At 47.3% G+C, this 20,886-nt stretch overlaps 1 protein-coding gene across 2 annotated transcripts in view; it reads right to left on the reverse strand.

The window, feature by feature from the left end:
- The window catches only part of CDYL2 (chromodomain Y like 2), a 163,916-nt gene that overhangs the window by 12,372 nt on the left and 130,658 nt on the right, over positions 1-20,886 (reverse strand). For both annotated transcript variants that reach the window (XM_086349436.1, XM_086349437.1), the window contains exon 3: positions 9,326-9,543. In XM_086349436.1, the coding sequence (XP_086205562.1) occupies positions 9,326-9,543 (218 nt within the window). The remainder of the gene's footprint in view (positions 1-9,325; positions 9,544-20,886) is intronic.

Consider the following 20,886-nt stretch of genomic DNA (forward strand, 5'->3'; position numbering starts at 1 on the left):
GGGAAGTGGGCTTTGGCACCAGACTGACCTGTAACATTTTCCAGGTGCCAAGGAAAATAACCATTAAACACAAATTCTATATCCAGCTAAACCATCATTCAGAGGCAAGGGTAAAGATCAGGCATTTTCAAGGAGGGAAGGATGGGGAGAAGGGATGGTTAGGGAGTTTGGGATGGACATGCACGCACTGCTGTATTTAAAATGGATAACCAACAAGGACCTACTGTATACCACAGGGGACTCTGTTCAACGTTACGTGGGAGCCTGGATGGGAGGGGAGTCTGGGGGAGAATGGATGCGTGTATATGTATGGCTGAGTCCCTTCACCGTTCACCTGAAACTATCCCAACATTGTTAATCGGCTATGCTCCAATATAAACTAAAAAGGTTAAAAAAAAAAAAAGATTAAGAATTTTCAGTAAAAGAATGCTTACTACCCTTAGGCCCTCACTGGAAGAACTAAAAAAGGATGCACTTCAAGAAAAAGAAAACTATATTCACAAAGAAAAACTGACTTGCAAGGAAAAGCAGCCAGCAAAGAAAGGAGAAAACGTGTCACTAAATCAGTGTAAGAATTGACTATGAAATCATCATCAAACTGATAGAGGCTGACTGAAGGCTGGAGTTTGCACGGGTGAGAGGCCAGAGTTGGGGCATGTGAGGCTGTGTCTGGAGACGGTGCAGAGGCCACTGTCACATTCAGTTCAGTTCAGTTGTGTCGCTCAGTCATGTCCAATTCTCTGCAACCCCATGAACTGCAGCACGCCAGACCTCCCTGTCCATCACCAACTCCTGGAGTTCACCCAGACTCACATCCATTGAGTCAGTGAGGCCATCCAGCCATCTCATCCTCTGTCGTCCCCTTCTCCTCCTGCCCCCAATCCCTCCCAGCATCAGAGTCTTTTACAGTGAGTCAACTCTTCGCATCAGGTGGCCAAAGTACTGGAGTTTCAGCTTTAGCATCATTCCTTCCAAAGAAATCCCAGCGCTGATCTCCTTTAGAATGGACTGGTTGGATCTCCTGGCAGTCCAAGGGACTCTCAAGAGTCTTCTCCAACACCACAGTTCAAAAGCATCAATTCTTCGGCGCTCAGCTTTCTTCACAGTCCAACTCTCACATCCACACATGACCACTGGAAAAACCATAGCCTTGACTAGACGGACCTTTTTGGCAAAGTAATGTCTCTGCTTTTGAATATGCTATCTAGATTGGTCATAACTTTTCTTCCAAGGAGTAAGCGTCTTTTAATTTCATGGCTGCAGTCACCATCTGCAGTGATTTGGGAGCCCAGAAAAATAAAGTCTGACACTTTCCACTGTTTCCCCATCTATTTCCCATGAAGGGATGGGACCAGATGCCATGATCTTCGTTTTCTGAATGTTGAGCTTTAAGCCAACTTTTTCACTCTCCTCTTTCACTTTCATCAAGAGGCTTTTGAGTTCCTCTTCACTTTCTGCCATAAGGGTGATGTCATCTGCATATCTGAGGTTATTGATGTTTCTCCCAGCAATCTTGATTCCAGCTTGTGTTTCTTCCAGCCCTGCATTTCTCATGATGTACTCTGCATATAAGTTAAATAAGCAGGGTGACAATATACAGCCTTGACGTACTCCTTTTCCTATTTGGAACCAGTCTGTTGTTCCATGTCCAGTTTTAACTGTTGCTTCCTGACCTGCATACAGGTTTCTCAAGAGGCAGGTCAGGTGATCTGGTATTCCCATCTCTTTGAGAATTTTCCACAGTTTATTGTGATCCACACAGTCAAAGGCTTTGGCATTCAATAAAGCAGAAACAGATGTTTTTCTGGAACTCTCTTGCTTTCTCGATGATCCAGCGGATGTTGGCAATCTGATTTCTGGTTCCTCTGCCTTTTCTAAAACCAGCTTGAACATCTGGAAGTTCATGGTTCACGTATTGCTGAAACTGTCACATTAGGCATCACTATGTGTATGTACATAATGGGCTTCCCCGATAGCTCAGATAGTAAAGAATCTGCCTGCAATATAAGAGACCTGGGTTCAATCCCTGGGTCGGGAAGATCTCCTGGAGAAGGGAATGGCTACCCACTCTAGGATTCTTGCCTGGAGAATTCCATGGATAAAGTAGCCTGGCGGGGTCACAAAGAGTCAGATATCACTGACCAACTAACACTTTAACTTTTTCCCTTTCATGTGGACACAGCTTAAGGAAAACATCTCAAAAGTACATGAGTTACAAAGAATGGATGGCGGAGGGTATAAAATTTAAAAAAGCTCACTCAATCCAACAGAACTTAGGGAAGCAGGAAAAGTAAGTGCAGAAAGTGCATGAAAAGAAAAAACAAGGCATGTACTTGCCTGAGTGGAGCTGAGAGTCCAATAGAAGAGACAGTAAAGGAACAGGTTTTTGAATGATTGTTATTAAATATTCAAAAGGCAGAATCGTAGAGTACAGTGGGGACACTTTACGAGACCACTGTTTTATAGATTGTACTTTAAGTGACCATGCCCTTTTATTAAGCATAGAGGTGCCAGGATTGCATCCATGAATTTCCACATAATATTTTACCTGAAACAAAACTTCAGTGATGGAGGGTATGCTATCCCAGTCTTGCAGATGAAGCAAGGAAGACTCAGAAAAACAAAGTCAGGGGTTCAAGGTCACCAGCAAGAGGCAGAACCGGGATACAAATCTCACCTCCCTTCTCTGCCCACTACTGCACACTGTAGGATGACTTAAACAAATGGGTGAGTCTTTGTGGGGGGAAAAAAAACACATGCCAAGACATCAGTCTGAATCACAACCCTTGGGGCTTGAGCTCCATGAGAAGGACGCGAGAAGTGCTTTCCATTCTAACGGGGATAAGCCATAGATATTCATTTAAAACATCAGAAAAGCTAACAGGTCACTATCGTGTGGGTCCTTTAATCCATCTGCCTCCAGAAATAGGCAGGCTCTCACCTATACACGAGCTCTGCTTCTCCGAGAGGCAAAGAAAGGAAAACCCTGCCCTGGGGACGTGAGTTGTAATTCTTCACGTGACTCCCCACCTGAGGGCCTGCGCGCTGGTCAACTAGTGGAATAAAGTCGAACAAAACGGCCACCTCCTCTATGAGTTAGATGGAAAGCAGGTTCGTGTTTTGTTCATGCGACGAAAGAACAAACTCAGTTTTTAATTTTTAAAGTGTATGTATCCTGGGGACTTCCCTGGTGGTCTAGTCGTTAAGACTCTGCACTTTCAATGCAGGGGGTGTGGGTTTGATCCCAGGGAAACTAAGCTCCCACCTGTCTTGCTGCTGCTGCTAAGTCACCTCAGTTGTGTCCAACTCTGTGTGACCCCATAGACGGCAGCCACCAGGCTCCCCCATCCCTGGGATTCTCCAGGCAAGACCACTGGAGTGGGTTGCCATTTCCTTCTCCAATGCATGAAAGTAAAAAGCGAAAGTGAAGTCGCTCAGTCGTGTCCAACGTAGCGGCCCCATGGACCGCAGCCTACCAGGCTCCTCCGTCCATGGGATTTTCCAGGCAAGAGTACTGGAGTGGGGTGCCATTGCCTTCTCCAGAGGTGTGGCCAAAAAAATAAATAAAAATGAAAATGTGTGTATCTAGTTAGTGTACTTTTCCTTGGCCTTTCTCGTGTTGATAATCCAACTTGGATGGAAGGCTGAGGTTCCCGCTTCTTGAAGGACCCCCACCAGTCATATAATGTAACTGAACCGTCGTTCTAAAATTCTTACACATTCCTCTGTCTTCTAAAACAGAGCATGCTGCACACGCGTCACTGCCTCTCCACGTCACATGCTAGTCCCCTCAGAGGCTCCCGGGCGCACCTCTGCGAACAAACGGTGCCGGACCACCGTGCATGTGGAAACCCTGGGTCCCTTCTTGACGCCCACTGCCCTGCTCTGCACTTGGTGGCCACCGCCTGCTCCTGCGTGAGTGTCTGCTGGAAAAAACACACCCCTCCTCTGCAGCTTCTACCTTCTGAGCTGCCAGGGGCTGGAACCAGATAACCAAATCCATTAAAAATGGTATTAAATGGGAGCAGACCAGGGTCCCTCTCTCTCCTTCATCTCTACTTGCTGAATCCAGTCACCCAGGGCCCATATGCACTGAGACCACCCTCGTGAAGGCCTTCTCAAATATTCCCCCCGAAATGCCACCTCCTCCTTCTCCTGACACCCCAAGTGCTTTAATCCCCTCCCGTGACACTTCTACCAGCTCCCTGGCAGAATGTGTGCGTCCTTACTTCATCTTGCCCTCTCCTAGCTTAAATCCCTGGGACAGGCGGCCTCCAGGTAGCTGGTATTCACACCTGCGTGAAGTCCCTAGTGACTCACTTCTAAGAGAATATGGTGAAGTCATGGGATGTTCCTTTCAAGAGGTGATTAAGATACAGGATGACTAAACTTGTCTCAGCTTTTCCTGGCCACAATCCAAGGCTTTCAGTATCTCAGTTCCCCAACCAGGGATTGAACCTGGGCCCTGGTAGTGAAAGCATCAAGTCCCTAAGTCAGGAAATCCCCTGAGTCATCCTCTTTCGTTCTCTCTCTCTTCCTTAGAGCTCTCAGTCTGGGGGAAGCAAGCTGCCACACCATGAGCAGCCCTATGGAGATGCTATGCCATAGTCCATGGTGGGAAGCCAATGGCAAGAAACGGATGCCTCTGGCCAGCAGGGACCTAGGACCTTCCAACAGTCACTAGAAGGAGCATGGAAGTGCAGCTTCCCCAAGCGAGTCTTCAGGTAAGGCTGAAGGAGCCACTGATGTGTCTGAAGTAAGTGTGTGTGTGTGTGTGTATGAGGAGTGACTTGATCATATTTGCATTTCCAGCAGATCACTCTGCCTTCTGAGGAACAGACAACAGGGCAGGAAACACGGAAGTGGGCAGACCTGTTGGTAGGTTATGACTGATAACAATCGTGCAGACAAAACAGCCAGCAGTGTGGCCTCTGATGGAAATAGAAAGAAACGTGACTGGCTTGAGGATGGCGTGGACATGGCAGATACACCCCAGAGGGTGTGAAGATGCCTCCAGCGGGTCTGGGGGCCCCCGTGGAAGGTGGTGGTCTGTGGACTGAGGCTGGGGGCTACAAAGAAAACCCCAGAAACACAGTGAGGGCCTGAGGTCCTCTCCTAAAGAGAAAGTGGATGAGTTTTTAATCCCCAAGACTTTGTACTATTTTGCCGATTCTTTCCTGCAGGGGCATTTCCATTATTTTCCTGGCTCTTTGCTGTATTCCAGACAAGGAGAAATATGACAACATGCATGCTAGCTTCAGAATCCGGTTAACACACCCAGTAACGTATGGATTTCCGCCCATGGGGCCAATCCCGCCAACGCCACGTACACAGCTAGGAAAAGAGTCCAGCTGTGACCCTGAGAGCGGCCTCTTTCCAGTCCCTCCCTGAAGGAGCAGAGCTGGGGCTGCCGGCGGCCACTGTCACACCTCTGTTTCATCTTAACAATAGGAACATTCACTGAATGCTTCCTAGGTGTCAGGGACTCTGAGAGCCTCTTTTGCAGACATTATCTCTAATCCCACAGGGAATACACTGTATGATTCCTATAAATGAGAACACTCAGAGAGGCAAAGTAATCCCAAGGTAGCAGAAAAGGAAAAGTGTTGGAGGTGGGATCTGATCCCAGTTCTGCCAGGAGGGGCAGGGCTCCTCTGCTAACTCTGTGCGTGCTAAGTCGCTCAGCTGTGTCTGACTCGCTGTGACCCCACGGACCATAGCTCACCAGGCTCCTCTTAACCATGGGATTTTCCAGGTAAGAATGCTGGAGGGGATTGCTATGCCCTCCTCCAGGGCATCTTCCCAACCCAGGAATCGAACACGTGGAGCTTCCGTTTCCTACACTGGCAGGTGGGTTCCTCACCACTAGCGCTGCCTGGGGAGCAGTATTCCTTCACTATCACCATGTCACGTACTTCCACGGCTACTCCACCCAGTTAGCCAATTCATCCACGGCATCAATCCACTCTGGTTGCTGGGAGAGCTGAAAACACCAGATCAATAATTGTTTTTCCATCTTCCTCCTGTTCTGTTACTGACAGACACCAATTAGGAGTAAACCTTGCTAATCAACCAAACCCGAGTCTCAGGAGGTGAGAACCCGGGCGCCTGAAACTAGTCAGATGCCACACACTTCTGTGATGAGAAGGCAACAGTTAATACACAGAGCTGCTGCGAAGAGAGAGGATGAACTGGGAGGCTCCACATCTATTCGGTTTATCAAAGGAAAATACCGTGCCTTTTTCAAGCATGCTTTTTAAAAGTAGTGAAGTAGAAAAAATCTGAGAAGAATTGGTCTCTTGGGAATGTTTTGTGAGGAGCTTAAAATAACAACGTTTCCAGGTGTATCAACATGTGAATGGCGGCCTTTGGGATAAACCACAGGCCCTGGACTCTGAGATCTCTGCAGAGGTCTACACAGCAGAGAACCTAGAGGTGGTTCCACTGAAGGCGGAGGAGGGAGCGACCCCAAACACCCGTGCTTAGAAGAGGGGCGATGAGTCACCAGCAGCCCCCCACCTCCACAGCCCTGGCCACTCTCTTCCCTCACAGGCTGACAAACATTCCTGCCCGTTACCCCCACAGTCCCCAAAAAGAACCACAGTCTATGTAAATCATAGTGACAAGGGGAAAAATGTAATAGAGAAAAAAAGATAAATTGGATTTCAAAGAATTTTGAATTGAATATCAAAGAGTGCTATCTAGAAAAGAATAAGACAACCCACAGAACGGCAGTATTTTCAAATGATAGCTCTGACAAGGATCTGGGATCCAGAGCATATAGGGAATGTGTGATAATAATAAGTTCAAGGACACAGCACTTCCCATTCCACCCACTTCCGGGCCCCCCCTGAATTGCACTGGACACGCCGGGCAGTGCCAGACCATCTGCACCTCCTGTCTGGGTGGGTCACCAGTGACACAGCCGCTCCCTGACTGTGTCCCCCCCCACCCCAAACCCATCCCGTGGTTCACCCTCCAGGTCTGCATTGCTGCTGTGGACACCGGAGTGCAGGGTACCATGGGAACGGGGGTCTGCACTGAACTGCCTGCGATGCCCAGGCGCTGGGCTGAGGGCCACCCTCTCTGAAGCCATGGGAGCCCAGCCCTATTCCATTCTCTAGGCATACGCTGTCTCACCTGGAAGACGTGAATTGTAATAACCCTACACCAGAAGGCGGGATGAAGAGGGGCAAGTAGGACACGGTGTGCAGATGGTCACTCATCACTCTGTGCCCTCCCGGGTTGGTCCAGCAGGAGAAGACAGCTCAGATTCGAGTCTTCTCACACGGGCACTATCAACAATCTCTTCCCTGCCATCTGCTAAGCACCCCCTCTTTTGAATGGTGTTGTCTATGTAAATGCATTATGTATTCACTGCTTCACGGTTCTGCTCATCTAGACATAAGTAGAATTAGCATTTTAAAAAGTAATAGAGACGGAATCCCCTGGCGTCCAGGGGTGAGGGCTTGGTACTCTCGCTGATGGGGCCTTGGGCTCAATCCCTGCTTGGGGAACTAGGATCCCGCAAGCCGCCGTGAGCCACAGTCAAAAAGAAAAAAGAAAGTCAGAGAGAAAAAAGATAAACTGGACGTCAAAAACTTTTGAATTGAATGTCAAAGAATGTTATCTAGAAAGGAAAAAGACAACTCAGAATGGCAGGATTTTCAAATCATAGCTCTGACAAGGGTGTGATATTCAGAACACACAGAGAATGCTTAAAACTCAACTCTAAAAAATTCCCAATTTTAAAAATTGGCAAAGGATTTGGACAGACATCTCTCTGAAGAAGACAGACAAATGGCCAACAGCCACCAGAGGAGATGCCCAACATCATCCATCATTAGGAAAATGCAAACCAGAACCAAAATGAGATAGCACCTCAGGCCCACCAAAACAGCTGTAATAAAAAAAGACAGACAATAACAAGTGCTGGCGAGGAAGCAGAAGAATGGCGACCGTCATACACCGCTGTTGGGGATGTAAAGTGGCCCAGCCACTGGGGTAAATAGTTTGGTAGTTCAACTATGCAGTTACCACTGTTACTGTAGCTCAGTCGACTCTTTGGGACCCCATGGCCTGCAGCACACCAGGCTCCCCTGTCCTTCAGTGTCTCCCAGAATTTCCTCAAACTCATGTCCATTGAGTTGGTGATGCCACCCAACCATCTCATCCTCTGCCATCCCCTTCTCCTCCTGCCTTCAATCTTTGCCAGTAAGAGGGTCTATTCCAATGAGTTGGCTCTTTATGACTCAGCAATTCCATAATTAGGAATATAACCAAGAAAACCTTATATTCACACAAAAACATATACACAAATGTTCATAGCAATATTATGCAAGATGGTCAAAAGTGGAAAGTGAAAGTGTTAGTCGATCAGTCGTGTCCAACTCTTTGCGACCCTGTGGGGTGTAGCCCCCCAGGCTCCTCTTTCCATGGGATTCTCCAGCCAAGAATACTGGAGTGGGTTGCCATTTCCTGCTCCAGAGGATCTTCCCGACCCAGGGATTGAACCCAGGTCTCCTCCATTGCAGGCAGATTCTTTGAGCCACTAGGGAAGTCTGCACCAAAAGTAGAGCCAACCCAAATGTCCCTCAACTGGAGAACTAATAGACAAAGTGTGGCCTACCCATACATGGGAGAGGCATGAGGCACTGATCATGCTACCACATGGATAAACCCCTCAAATACTGTGCTGAGTAAAATAAGCCAGCCACGGAAGGCCATGCATTGCACAATTCTACATCTGTGAAACACCCAGAAGAGGCAAATCCGTAGAGACAGGAAGACCATTCGTGGTTGCCAGGGACGTGGGGAGGAAATGGGGGTGACTGCTAACGGGCACAGGGTTTCCTCTGGGGGTGATGGAAATGTTCTGGAATTAATGCTGACGGCCACACAACTTTGTGAATACACTAAATACCACCGAACTGTACATTTTAAAAGGATAAAGTTTATGGTATGTGAATTATATCTCAATCAAAAAAACTGTAAGTGAGCTGAGCGAATATAATTCCATCTATATTAGACATGCTGACTACCATTCAGTTTTGCTGGAGAAGCCCAAGATGTGATGTTTGGTTTCTGGAGCCAATACTGACTAATTCTGTGACCATGATCAGCTTATTGAATCTCTCTGTTTTCCGGGGTCTTCGTTTTCAAAATGGGATACTGTAGTCACAGATCATAAAGATCAGACAGATGACGGATGTAGTGAGATCAGCAAATTGGGTCCCCAGGTCAAGTCTGCCTGAGGGTGGGTGGTCTCCACTGACTCCGGAAGGCTCAGAGAGCCAGCACCCACCCGCCATCCCATCCCTCTCACCTCGGGGGTCAGCGCGTTGTTGTCCGAGGTCTGGCTGGACAGCAGGATGTGCGTGAAGCCCTCTTCCTTCCGCACGACAATGTCCCGAAACCGACAGTTGCTCTCGTTCTGGCGGACGCTGTACCTGAGCCTTTTGTCGAAGACGTAGTCCTTCTCAGCTTCCAGCTTCCTCTTCACCGGGCTGTGTAGGTTGAGGCCCCCGTTGGTCAGAGCAGAGCCTTCCAAAATCAGAACACAGAGTGAGACGCTGACCGCAGAACGGCCACACAGGAGCACGGCGGGAGAACACTCAGATTGTCGCGGGAAGGGTTGGATGTGGCTGGGACCTGCGGGCAGCCCCTGTTCTGGGTGGTGAAAGGCTACATCGCCAATCACGGAAGAGCACAGACAGCACTCCCTGTGAAGGGCCCCGCGAGAGCCTTGGTTCCCTCTCCCACACATCCACCCTTCAGCAACGACGGATCCAGGAACGGTCCCTGAATAAAACAAACCACAAACCAAAAGTACTGCAGCTTTACTCATAATCAAAAACTGGAAGCAACCGATATGCCCCTGAGCTTCCCTTGTGGTTCAGCTGGTAAAGAATCTGCCCACAATGCAGGAGACCTAGGTTTGATCCCTGGGTTGGGAAGATCTCTTGGAGAAGGAAAAGGCTACCCACTCCAGTATTCTGGCCTGGAGAATTCCATGGACTATATATGGGGTCACAAAAAGTCAGACACAACTGAGTGACTTTCATTTTCAACTCTGATTCATTCACACAGTAGAATATTATTTGGCATAAAAAGAAGTCCACTGTCAAGCCACAAAAATACATGAGTGACTCTTTAATGCATATCACTAAGTGAAAGAAGCCAGTCTGAAAAGGCAACACATACTGTATGATTCCAATTATATGACATCTCAGAAAAGGCAAAAGTGTAGAAAAAGTAAACAGATCGTTGGTGGCCAGGGGGTCAGGTGGAGTAAGAAGAGGGCAGAACTGGTGAAATGCAGGGGACTTTTTTAGGGCCATGAAACTACTCTGCAAGATATGATGGCGAATATGAGACACTGAACATTAGCCGAAACCTGAGGAACTTTACAGCATAGACACCTTTGCTGCTGTTGTTCGGTCGTTAAGTCGCATCCGACTCTTTGCGACCCCGTGAACTGCAGCATGCCAGGCTTCCCTGTCCTTCACTATCTCCCGGAGTTTGCTCAGATTCATGTCCACCCAAGGATAGAATGCAGAATGTGATAAATAGGATCTAACTGTATGACACGCATATGAAACCACCTCCCTGAAGGAGGACAGGGGAAAGGTCCTGACCGAAGTAATTTTAGGAAGGAGTGGAGTCTGTAAAACTAAAAACAACCTGCATGGAAGCACTGTAGTCCAGTTGATGAAGTTGATTCCTACAGAGGTAAACTGTTGGTATTTAGTCACTAGGTCATGTCTGACTCTTGGCCACCCCATGGACTGTAGCCCACAGGCTCCTCTGTCCACAGGACTTCCCAGGCAAGAATACTGGGCTGGTGTGTCACTGCCTTCTCCAGGGGATCTTCCTAACTCAGGGATGGAACCCACAACCTTCTGCACCACAGGCAGATTCTTTACCACTAACCCACCTGGGCTTCCCTGGTGGCTCAGATGGTGAAGAATCTGCCTGCAATGGAGGAGACCTGGGTTTGCCCCCTGAGTTGGGAAGATCCCCTGAGAAGGGAATGGCAATCCATTCCAGTATTCTAGCCTGAAGAATCCCACGGACAGAGGAGCCTGGTGGACTACAGTCCATGGAGTAGCAAAAAGTTGGACACAACTGAGCCACTTTCACTTTCACCTGAGAAGCCCGTGGAGGTAAGTGGAGGTAACTAGGAGTTAAGAATTCTGACATCCTACATGCATGCTGGAGTTGAACAATTATGTAAATACATAGCAAGTGGGAGTGCAAGGTTTCTCTGAGTGGGAGTTTATAGAGAAATAAAGGGAGGGAGCTAGAATGATCCATGTGTTGATGGATGAACACTGAAGACATCAGTATGAACTTAACACAGGTACAGATGGTTACATACAGAAATATTTCTAGATAAGCGTGTCTACGCAGGTTCGTATACACAATGTATTTCCTCGCTCTGTCGGCTGAGAAGGCCCAGAGTCTGGCATCCCAATAGCAGTGGGCACCCCAGGAGTCCAGGTCTTGGTTTCTGATAACCATTCTCAACAAAAGGAACAGGGGCTCTCTGGAGAAATAGGTGATTCCAGGACTGGGGCAGGAAACATGCAAGATAAGCTTGTAGAGACTGAAAGGAAGGGAGTAGTGAAACCAAGACCAAAACAAGTAACAACCTTCACAATGGTGACACATGTCAAAGGACACAGGCGTCGACTGACGGAGCTCTCAATGGCCAAAGATGCAGGAATTTGAGCAAGTAAAGTATTAAAAGCACATACTGTGTTATAACTGAAAGTAAAAAATAAATATCCATGCGTCTAGACTGATATAATCAAATGACTGGATAAACAGGAGAAAAGAGACATGAATCTGAGCAAACTCCAGGAGATAGTGAAGGACAGGGAAGCCTGGTGTGCTGTAGTCCAGGAGGTCAGAAAGAGTCGGACACGACTTAGTGACTCAACAAGAGACAAATCTTCCATGGAGAAGAATTCCAAATAGTTCAGGTAGATGCTCTGTTTTCAAGGAGGTAAAACACAGCTTCTTTAAGGGTGTGCTTCATACCTTCCAAACGGTGTAGAAAGTGAGGGAAGGGGCTTAGTGGGGGAAGAGGAACAGTGGAGAAACCTGACTGGGGCAGATGGAGAAGCCAAAGCCCCGTGATCAAGACCAGCACTGACAGGGATAAGTCATGGCATGGCCTGCACTCCTGGTATAATGTGAGGGAGAAGGCACTGGACCTCTGGGGTCTCCTCTCAAAACCCTACAACCCCAGTCTAACCATGAGAAACACACAGACAAATCCCAGTTGAGGGGCATTCTACAAAATACCTAATCATTGTACTGCAAGAATGTGAAGGTCATCAAAACCCGGGAAAATCGGAGAAATTGTCTCAGGGCAGAGGATCCTAAGGCGACATGACAACGAAAAGGGGTGTGGGATCCTGGATAGGATCGTAGGATAGATGGTAGGATAAGGTCTGGACTTTAGTTGATAATACTGTATGGATTAGCAGTTCATTGATTGTAACACATGAACCATGCTAGTTTAAGATGTCATAAAAACAGGAGAGGCTGACTACAGGGAACACACAGGAACTCTCTGTATTTTCTTTCCAAATTTCCTGGAAATCTAAAACTATTTAGAAAATAAAGTTTCCTTTAAAGAACATATATTAAAATAAAGTTAACTTTTAAAAAAAGAAAACGACACCCCAGGTGATTCTGACATGCAGGTGGGTTTGAGTCCCTAGACCAGTGGTTTTTGCACTTGAGCAGACACCTGGATCCCCTGGAGAAGGTTCGACCAGCCAGCGGGGCGCACCCCAGACTGTTGCCCCTGCCCCAGGGACTGGACTGTGAGAACCAGGCTCAGGACAGCTGTCAAGGTGGACTCAGATTCTTAATGAGCACGGGGGTTGGGGTGGGCCTTGGAATCGCAAGAAGCAAGCCAAAGGCAGAGACCAGGAAAGGCTGCTCTGGAGCCCTCTCCTACCCCACCGAGATGAGCGCCCAGCCCCAAAAGGGCACAGAAGCACCAGCCGCCGTGTCATCAGACAGACTCTGAGAAGCCTCCTCATTTTGTCCCTTTCCATTACCCAAAGCGACAGGGCTTTGTCAAACACCACAATGCAGGTAAACGATTCAATGAACTCCGGAAAGCAAGCGTGAGCATTTAATTAAAAGGCTCGTGGAAAGGGAGCTGTTTCTTCAGGGTCAAGCTCAAAACCTCCAGCTCCTGAGAAAGCCTTCCTAATTGGAGCCGGCAGATGTGTGCTGGGGACCTGCTGGCAGAGGTTAGCACATCATGGAGCTGCTCTCAGCGGCGGCCACCCGGCTCACCCGCGAGAAGTCAGAAGCCGAGGGCTCCGGAACAGCAGTGTTTTCCCTGGGGCTGGGAGAGGTCTGACTTCACCTCTCCTGCCCTGCAACCAAGTCAAGGTGCTGGTTTACTTTTACATCAAGGAGGAGGACCTGAGGGTTACCTTTTCTGAGCAGCTCCGTAAGCTGCCTGTAAATTGCTCAACAGTCCTACAAAACTGCCCTTCTTAGTCCATTTTGCAGATAGGAAAAGTGAGGCGCTTGCAGGAAGCCACAAAGGTTTTAAATGGCAGAGCCAGGATTAGAGGCAACTGCCCCTCCTTCTCTTCATTCATTCAGAATCTAATGAGTTACACCTCCTCTGTGTCAGCCATCACACTAGATGTTGGAGGTCCAAGAAAAATCAGAGAAATAAGGCCCATGCCCTCCTGGAGCTTGCTTCATGCCCTCCCAGAGGGTGGGAGACAGAAAGAAAACAAAGAGACTAATCATCAAAATAATGATAAATGGGAAAAGATAGGGTGACGTGATAAAGAATACGGGGGGTTCTTGGTGAAGGAGCCCATGGTCTTTCTGTTAAAGCATAAGGGGAAGCGGCCCCTAAGGGACCATCTGACCAAATAATCCATAAAACTATATAAGAAAATAGACCCGTATGTCTATTATCTACCAGGACACAGGGCTCACATCATGAATGCTAACTTGGAGGACACGCCATCTCTGGGCCAAGGAAGGCAGGAAGCCTCCGTGAGGGCCTGGATTCACTCACATACAGTAGCGTTAAGTCACCTTTCTGAGCCCCACTCCGCCCTCCCACAGAGCTGCTCTCAAAGCTGCTACCCTTCTGGGGCACCATGCTTCCAGAGAGACAGGGGAGGCTGGCGGGGAAGGCACCATAGGGGACAGAATATGCCGGAAGCAGGGAAGTCCAGGGCTTTGCGGCCAGACAGCATGGGAATTCCAGCACTGTGTCTGCTCATCGGGAGAAGCTGGAAACCCACGAGCTCTCCACTGGCGTCTCCTTCGCTATAAGCTGGGGTTAGTGGTACCTGTTTTTGAGGGTTGTTCTGTGTTAATTTAATTAAGGAACCGACATGGGATTTGCAAGGGCGTGGCTCATTCTAGGCACTTTCAGAAACGTTAGCTGAAGGACGCCACATCACTCCAAAGCTGAGGAATCCGTTTTGGTGAGTTTGTGTAGCCCCAGCTCTCCTGCTCCAAGCCAGGACACAGGTCCAGGGGAGATGGGGTGTTCCAGGGGGAGAGGGACTGACCGCCTGATGAGGCAGAAGGCCAGAGTGAAACCCAGGTTTCAAAGCCCACACCCCCCTTCTTGGGCTGGGGGTTCACTACTCCCTCTGCACCCCCCCTTTCCACACATGGAATGGGAGATGCCATCCCTGCCTCCCAGGATGATCAGGCTGGTTTCTTTCCTTCCACTCCCATCAAGCCTTCTCATGCTCCTTCCTTCCAAGTACAAAGGAGTATTTCCCATTAAGAAGGCCCCACAGAATCTCACTCTCACACAGCCCCTCTGCTCCAGACATGCAGAAGTGATGGATACAATGCTGGGCTCCAAACAAGATAATCATCTCTGTGTGTGAGAGGTAGAGCATCAACACAAAGCTCGCCGTGGGGGTGGGCACCGGGAGTGACGGGCAGGAAGGGGACGTGTGGGCAGCAGGACTCACGTCTCCCTCGCGAGGTGGGAGGATGGAGATGGGGGCTGGAAACCAGGGGATGGTGTGATGTCCTCCATGAAGACAGAACAGCGACAACAAAGCCACGTGCTGCCCACAGCCAAGGCTTTATTGGGACCTCTGGGCCGGGTAGAGGGAGAGAGAGGAAGCAAAGAAAGACAAAACCAACTTCCCTCTTGAAATGAGCCTGTCTGCCAAAATTCCAAAACAGGAAGATATCTAATGCTTAGGATTCTAGCTGATAAAATCAACGCTGGTGACACGAACAGCTCCAAATCAAATCAAATAAATATTATGAGACAATATGACATGGACTTTAAAATAGGAATGTTTAGAATGCTCCAAGTGATAGATGTGAGGGAAACAGTCATTTAAAATAAATTCTCAGACAAAAGCAGACAAAAAGGAAAAGAGCACAGAGGTAAGGTAAAGAACTAATTAAAAAGCGAATGACAAAGAGGAAAAAAATTGCATGCCACGGATAAAAGATCCCCAGACTAAAGAAAATTTAAACACTGAGGACGAAAAGACCAAAATTCCTCCAGGGGGAGAAAAACAGACCGAAGATATGCACAGATAATCCACAAATACTACATAAAACAGCTCTTACATTATAAGAATTCAACTTCGTTCAAAAGAATAATGCAAACTACAATTCAGAATGAAAGAAATGAACATTAAAACTACACTGAGAAACCATTTCTTACCCATTCACTTGGCAAAAGTTTAGCATCTTGACAATATACCCTTCTAGAGAAGATGTGCAGAGAAGGCAATGGCACCCATTCCAGTACTCTTGCCTGGAAAATCCCATGGACGGCAGAGCCTGGTGGGCTGCAGTCCATGGGGTTGCACAGAGTCAGACACGACTGAGCGACTTCCCTTTCACTTTTCACTTTCCTGCATTGGAGAAGGAAATGGCAAGCCACTCCAGTGTTCTTGCCTGGAGAATCCCAGGGACGGGGGAGCCTGGTGGGCTGCCGTCTATGGGGTCGCAGAGTCGGACATGACTGAAGCGACTTAGCAGCAGCAGCATAACTACACACCCAAGCACAGACTGGGGAGATTAAACTATGGTGCATGCACACATGGGATGCTAATGCAACTGTAAAAAGAGTGAAAACTACTTCTAGGAACTAATGAGTGATTTCCAAAGCATGTCTTCAAGTGAAGACAGGCAAGGTATAAAAGTATTTTACCTTTAGTGTAGGAAAGAAGGGGAAATAGATAAATTTGCTTATTTTGCAAAAAGAAACAGAGGAAGGGTAAATCAGAAAATGATTAAATCGGTTACTCACAATGGTTGGCAGAGAGAACAGAGTAGAAGGGATGGAGAAGGAGTATATATAAATAACTGAATCACTTTGCTGTACACCTAAAACTAATACAACATTGTAAATTAACTATACTTCAATAAAAACAAACAAAACCCACAGAAAATATTACTGGGTAAAGAGGCATGATGTATGCAATCTATACTTAAATGGTTCAGAAAAAGAAAAATAATTTGTATATAATCTGTATAATCATTTGTACATAAATTCTAAGTGTGTATATATGTGTGAGTCTATATAATTACCTATACATGTACATACACACAGATATATACACAAAGAGAGAGCATGGTAAAATGTTCAGTTCAGTTGCTCAGTCATGTCCAACTCTTTGTGACCCCATGAAGTGCAGCACGCCAGGCCTCCCTATCACCAACTCCCAGAATTCACCCAAACCCATGTCCATTGAAAATTAAAATTATATAGTATATATATATATATATATATATATATATATATATTCTGAAAATAAGAATCAAATTAAAATTCCATACAAGGACTACCTCTAGGGAAGAAATATTTGAAGAAATAATGGTTGAATGTTTTTAAGAACTTAAGAAAAAAGACAAATTCTTACTTTGAAAGAGCACTCAGTATGAAATAGGATAAACAGACAAATAATAATGAAACTGCAGAATGTCCCAGAGAAAGAAAAAAATCTTAAAATATAGCATGGAGAGAAAAGAACACATTCTCAAAAAGGAATATCAGATTGATAGTAAAAGCAGTAACAGAGGCCTGAAAAAAAAGAACTTCCATCAAAATGCTGACAGAGAATAACTCTCAGCCAAGAATTTTATACCCAGCTAAAACCACATTTAAAGGACCAGTTAAATGGGCATTTTTAGATATCTCAAAACTAAAAGAGTTTATCACAGATTCTAAAATTATAAATAGAAACTTAAGCAAATCAAAAAGTTAATTTGTAAGAAGACAAGAAACACAGCTGATGGTTTTCTATATTGAAAAGCAGAGACATTATTTTGCCAACAAAGGTCCATCTAGTCAAGGCTATGGTTTTTCCTGTGGTCATGTATGGATATGAGAGTTGGACTGTGAAGAAAGCTGAGTGCCAAAGAATTGATGCTTTTGAACTGTGGTGTTGGAGAAGACTCTTGAGAGTCCCTTGGACTGCAAGGAGATCCAACCAGTCCATTCTGAAGGAGATCAGCCCTGGGATTTCTTTGGAGGGAATGATGCTGAAGCTGAAACTCCAATACTTTGGCCACCTCATGAGAAGAGTTGACTCACTGGAAAAGACTCTGATGCTGGGAGGGATTGGGGGCAAGAGGAGAAGGGAACGACAGAGGATGAGATGGCTGGATGGCATCACTGACTCGATGGACGTGAGTCTGAGTGAACTCTGGGAGTTGGTGATGGACAGGGACGCCTGGCGTGCTGTGATTCATGGGGTCGCAAAGAGTCAGACACGACTGAGTGACTGAACTGAACTGAACTGAAATGTAATTCCTGGCTGCAAAAATAACAAAAACAATTTTTGCTGTTTAACAACACTGAGTGAGTGAACAAAACAAAAACATGAGGCTCCTTGAGAAGTCAAAACCAAGTAAGGCCCTCCTTGCTGCATCAATAGGAGGACAGCATATCTGTTAGAAAAAATGTGTAGTTGAATATGCATGCTAAAATTTAAGAGCACAAGTATAGCCTATGGCTAGCATCCAAATCAGCCCAGAGAGGAAATATATAAAATGTATAAGCTCAATTAGAAAGTACAAAAAGGGCCGTGGATGGGGATGAGAGAGGGAGCAGAGAGACAGAATTACAAAGTGAAAATGCAAAATAAATTAGAAGAAAAGACATAAATGATGTTAACAGTCACATTAATTTGTGAGCAGGTTAGGCTCATATATTAGAAGACAGAGATGATCTGACTGGAGAAAAGAATCCAGAATCCAGATGTGAGGAAGGCTCCCTAAGGACAGACTCTTAAAGACGGAAAAAAAGCATCTCAACTCAGCTAGTGGGAGAAGGAAACCTGTCGGGTCAACTGAGAAATAGTGGAAATAACTCAAAGTGTCAAGAAACGGTGCATAGTTGTCACTGTGCGGCAGGAAGAGGTGTGTCGGGAAATGCATCGCTGTTTGTAACATACACAAAGGCAAACAGAAAGCTGGTATGTGAAAGGTAAGGGAGCAGCTGCCCTGGACAGGTGAGGGGTAAGTTTTCAGGGAGGACAGAGGGTAAAGGTCTAGGGGAAGCCACAGAGGACTGGATGGATGAGGGACAGACTGCAGGACACGACTGTGTGCAGCATCAGCCACTCTGGGCAGGGCTCGGCATCCATGTCCACGTTCTCCACCAGGAACATGGCATATCCCAGCCCTGGAGAGCACCGAGCTCCCTCCAGAGAGCAAGAAGGGAAGGAGTTCAGACAGGACACCAGAGGATGCCATCCCCAGGTGAGGGGTGCGTCTTCTATGCTGGCTTCACACTTAACTCTTACTCAGGATCTAGGGCAGCTCTAGAGAGTCCCTTGACAGCAAGAAGATCAAACCAGTCAATCCTAAAGGAGATCAACTCTGAATATTCATTGGAAGGACTGACACTGAAGCTGCAGCTCCAATACTTGCCCACCTGATGTGAAGAGTTGACTCAATGGAAAAGACTGAAGGTAGGAAGAGAAGGTGGAGAAGGCAATGGCACCCCACTCCAGTACTCCTGCCTGGAAAATCCCATGGATGGAGGAGCCTGGAGGGCTGCAGTCCATGGGGTCACCGAGGGTCAGACATGACTAAGCGACTTCCTTTTCACTTTTCACTTTCATGCACTGGAGAAGGAAATGGCAACCCACTCCAGTGTTCTTGCCTGGAGAATCCCAGGGACAGGGGAGCCTGGTGGGCTGCCGTCTATGGGGTCGCACAGAGTCGGACACGACTGAGGTGACTTAGCAGTAGCAAGAGGAGAAGGGATGACAGAGGACAAGATGGTTGGATGGCATCCAACTCAATGGACGTGAGTTTGAGCAAACTCCGAGAGACAGAAAAGGACAGGGAAGTCACGTCCCTCCCTGTGGTCCATGGGATCACAGAGCCAGACACGACTTAGTGACTGAACAACAACAATAAGGGCAGTCCTTTGATTATCTTGGGCAACTGGGCTCAGAGCCACCTACATCTGCCCAGAACAGTCTGAGAGGGCTCCTTCCACGATCAGTCCAGCATCATCCTCAAAGTCCTTTCTCTCGATTGCCCACTGTTAACACAATCATCCTATTTTGTTGAATGCTTATGTGATCCACAGATGCCTGATCCTGTAAGGCATCATTTCATCCACATTTCACAGGTGAGAAAAGAAAATCCCAAGTCATGCCCCTGAGAAGGGCCAGAATACAGTTCAAACTCTGAACATCCTGACATTAAACATGACGCTTGACTCAAGCAACAAGACTCGGAAGCCTAAAACTGGTCCTGAGCCCTCCTGCTGGTGGCTGGCTCTGAGGGACCTTCTGCATTTTTTTTTCCCCTGACAGACCACTGAACAACATCAGAAGGAAAATCTGGGTACAGCACATGGCTCCAGTGTCCTGTGGAGCTGTTTCCAAGCTGAGCTCATTTCGCTGCATCCTTGTCATCTCTGCACCCACCTGATGTCTCCACCTGCCAGCAGGCTCTTCAGGCACAAGCCAGAGAGCCACTCACTTGCTCTGTGTCCGCAGGACGGAGCACAGTGCCTGGAAGGCAGCGGTGGTCATCAAATGGAGGGGTGGAAAACAGAATTAACCGGAGCAGCCTCCTTGCACCACGTGCCAACCTCGTATTCAGCGCTCTCCGTTTGGAGACACGTTTCATGCTCACCTCTCGACACACTGGTCATACTTCCGAACCTTGGTATGAGTCTCATGCATGGAAAAAAACAATGGTTTCCTGAAACCAGGCTGCACTCACACCTCAATGACTAACTTGTACTTACATCACACTTGGCCCTTCTGCTTCACGTCAGCCGGGCGAGACCTCACCTCTCAGAAACGCCCGGGGAAAAGAATATGGTGTGAGTGCTATGAAGTTTCCTCCCCTTGCAAAGAAAGTAGTAGCACCTTCTTGGGGTGCGAGCCATCAGGACACAGAAGGAAGGCGTCTCCAGACCAGAGACACTGTTTCCCAGAACGCCCTTCCCCCTGTGCCCTCCTGGTAAAGGTCTCATCCTTCTCAACGCAGCTCTTCTGGGACCTGCTCTCTAATTCTTCCAGGGCAGTTCATCCCTCGTCTAGAGTCTGCTGGAACATCCTTTTCCTTTTTTTTTAACTTTCTTTACTGCCCCTCCCTTCATTCATTCAGCATGCAATTAAAGAATGTCCAGGGCAAACCTGGCTCCTGGGAATCACTGATGGGCAGAAACAGAGATGGAGCCTGCGCTGAAGAACTTACAGTCTGGGGACTTCCCTGGTGGCCTAGTGGATAAGACTCTGCACTCCCAGTGTGGGGGGCCTGGGTTCGATCACTGGTCAGGGAACTAGATCCCACATGGCACAACTTAAGAGTTTTCATGCTGCAACTAAAGATCCCTCATGATGAGGCACAGCCACATAAATA

Source organism: Bos grunniens, chromosome 18 (assembly GCF_055505025.1).
Source record: "Bos grunniens cultivar Pamir isolate PY7600 chromosome 18, Bosgru_T2T1.0, whole genome shotgun sequence".
In the NCBI taxonomy this organism is placed as follows: Eukaryota; Metazoa; Chordata; class Mammalia; order Artiodactyla; family Bovidae; genus Bos; species Bos grunniens.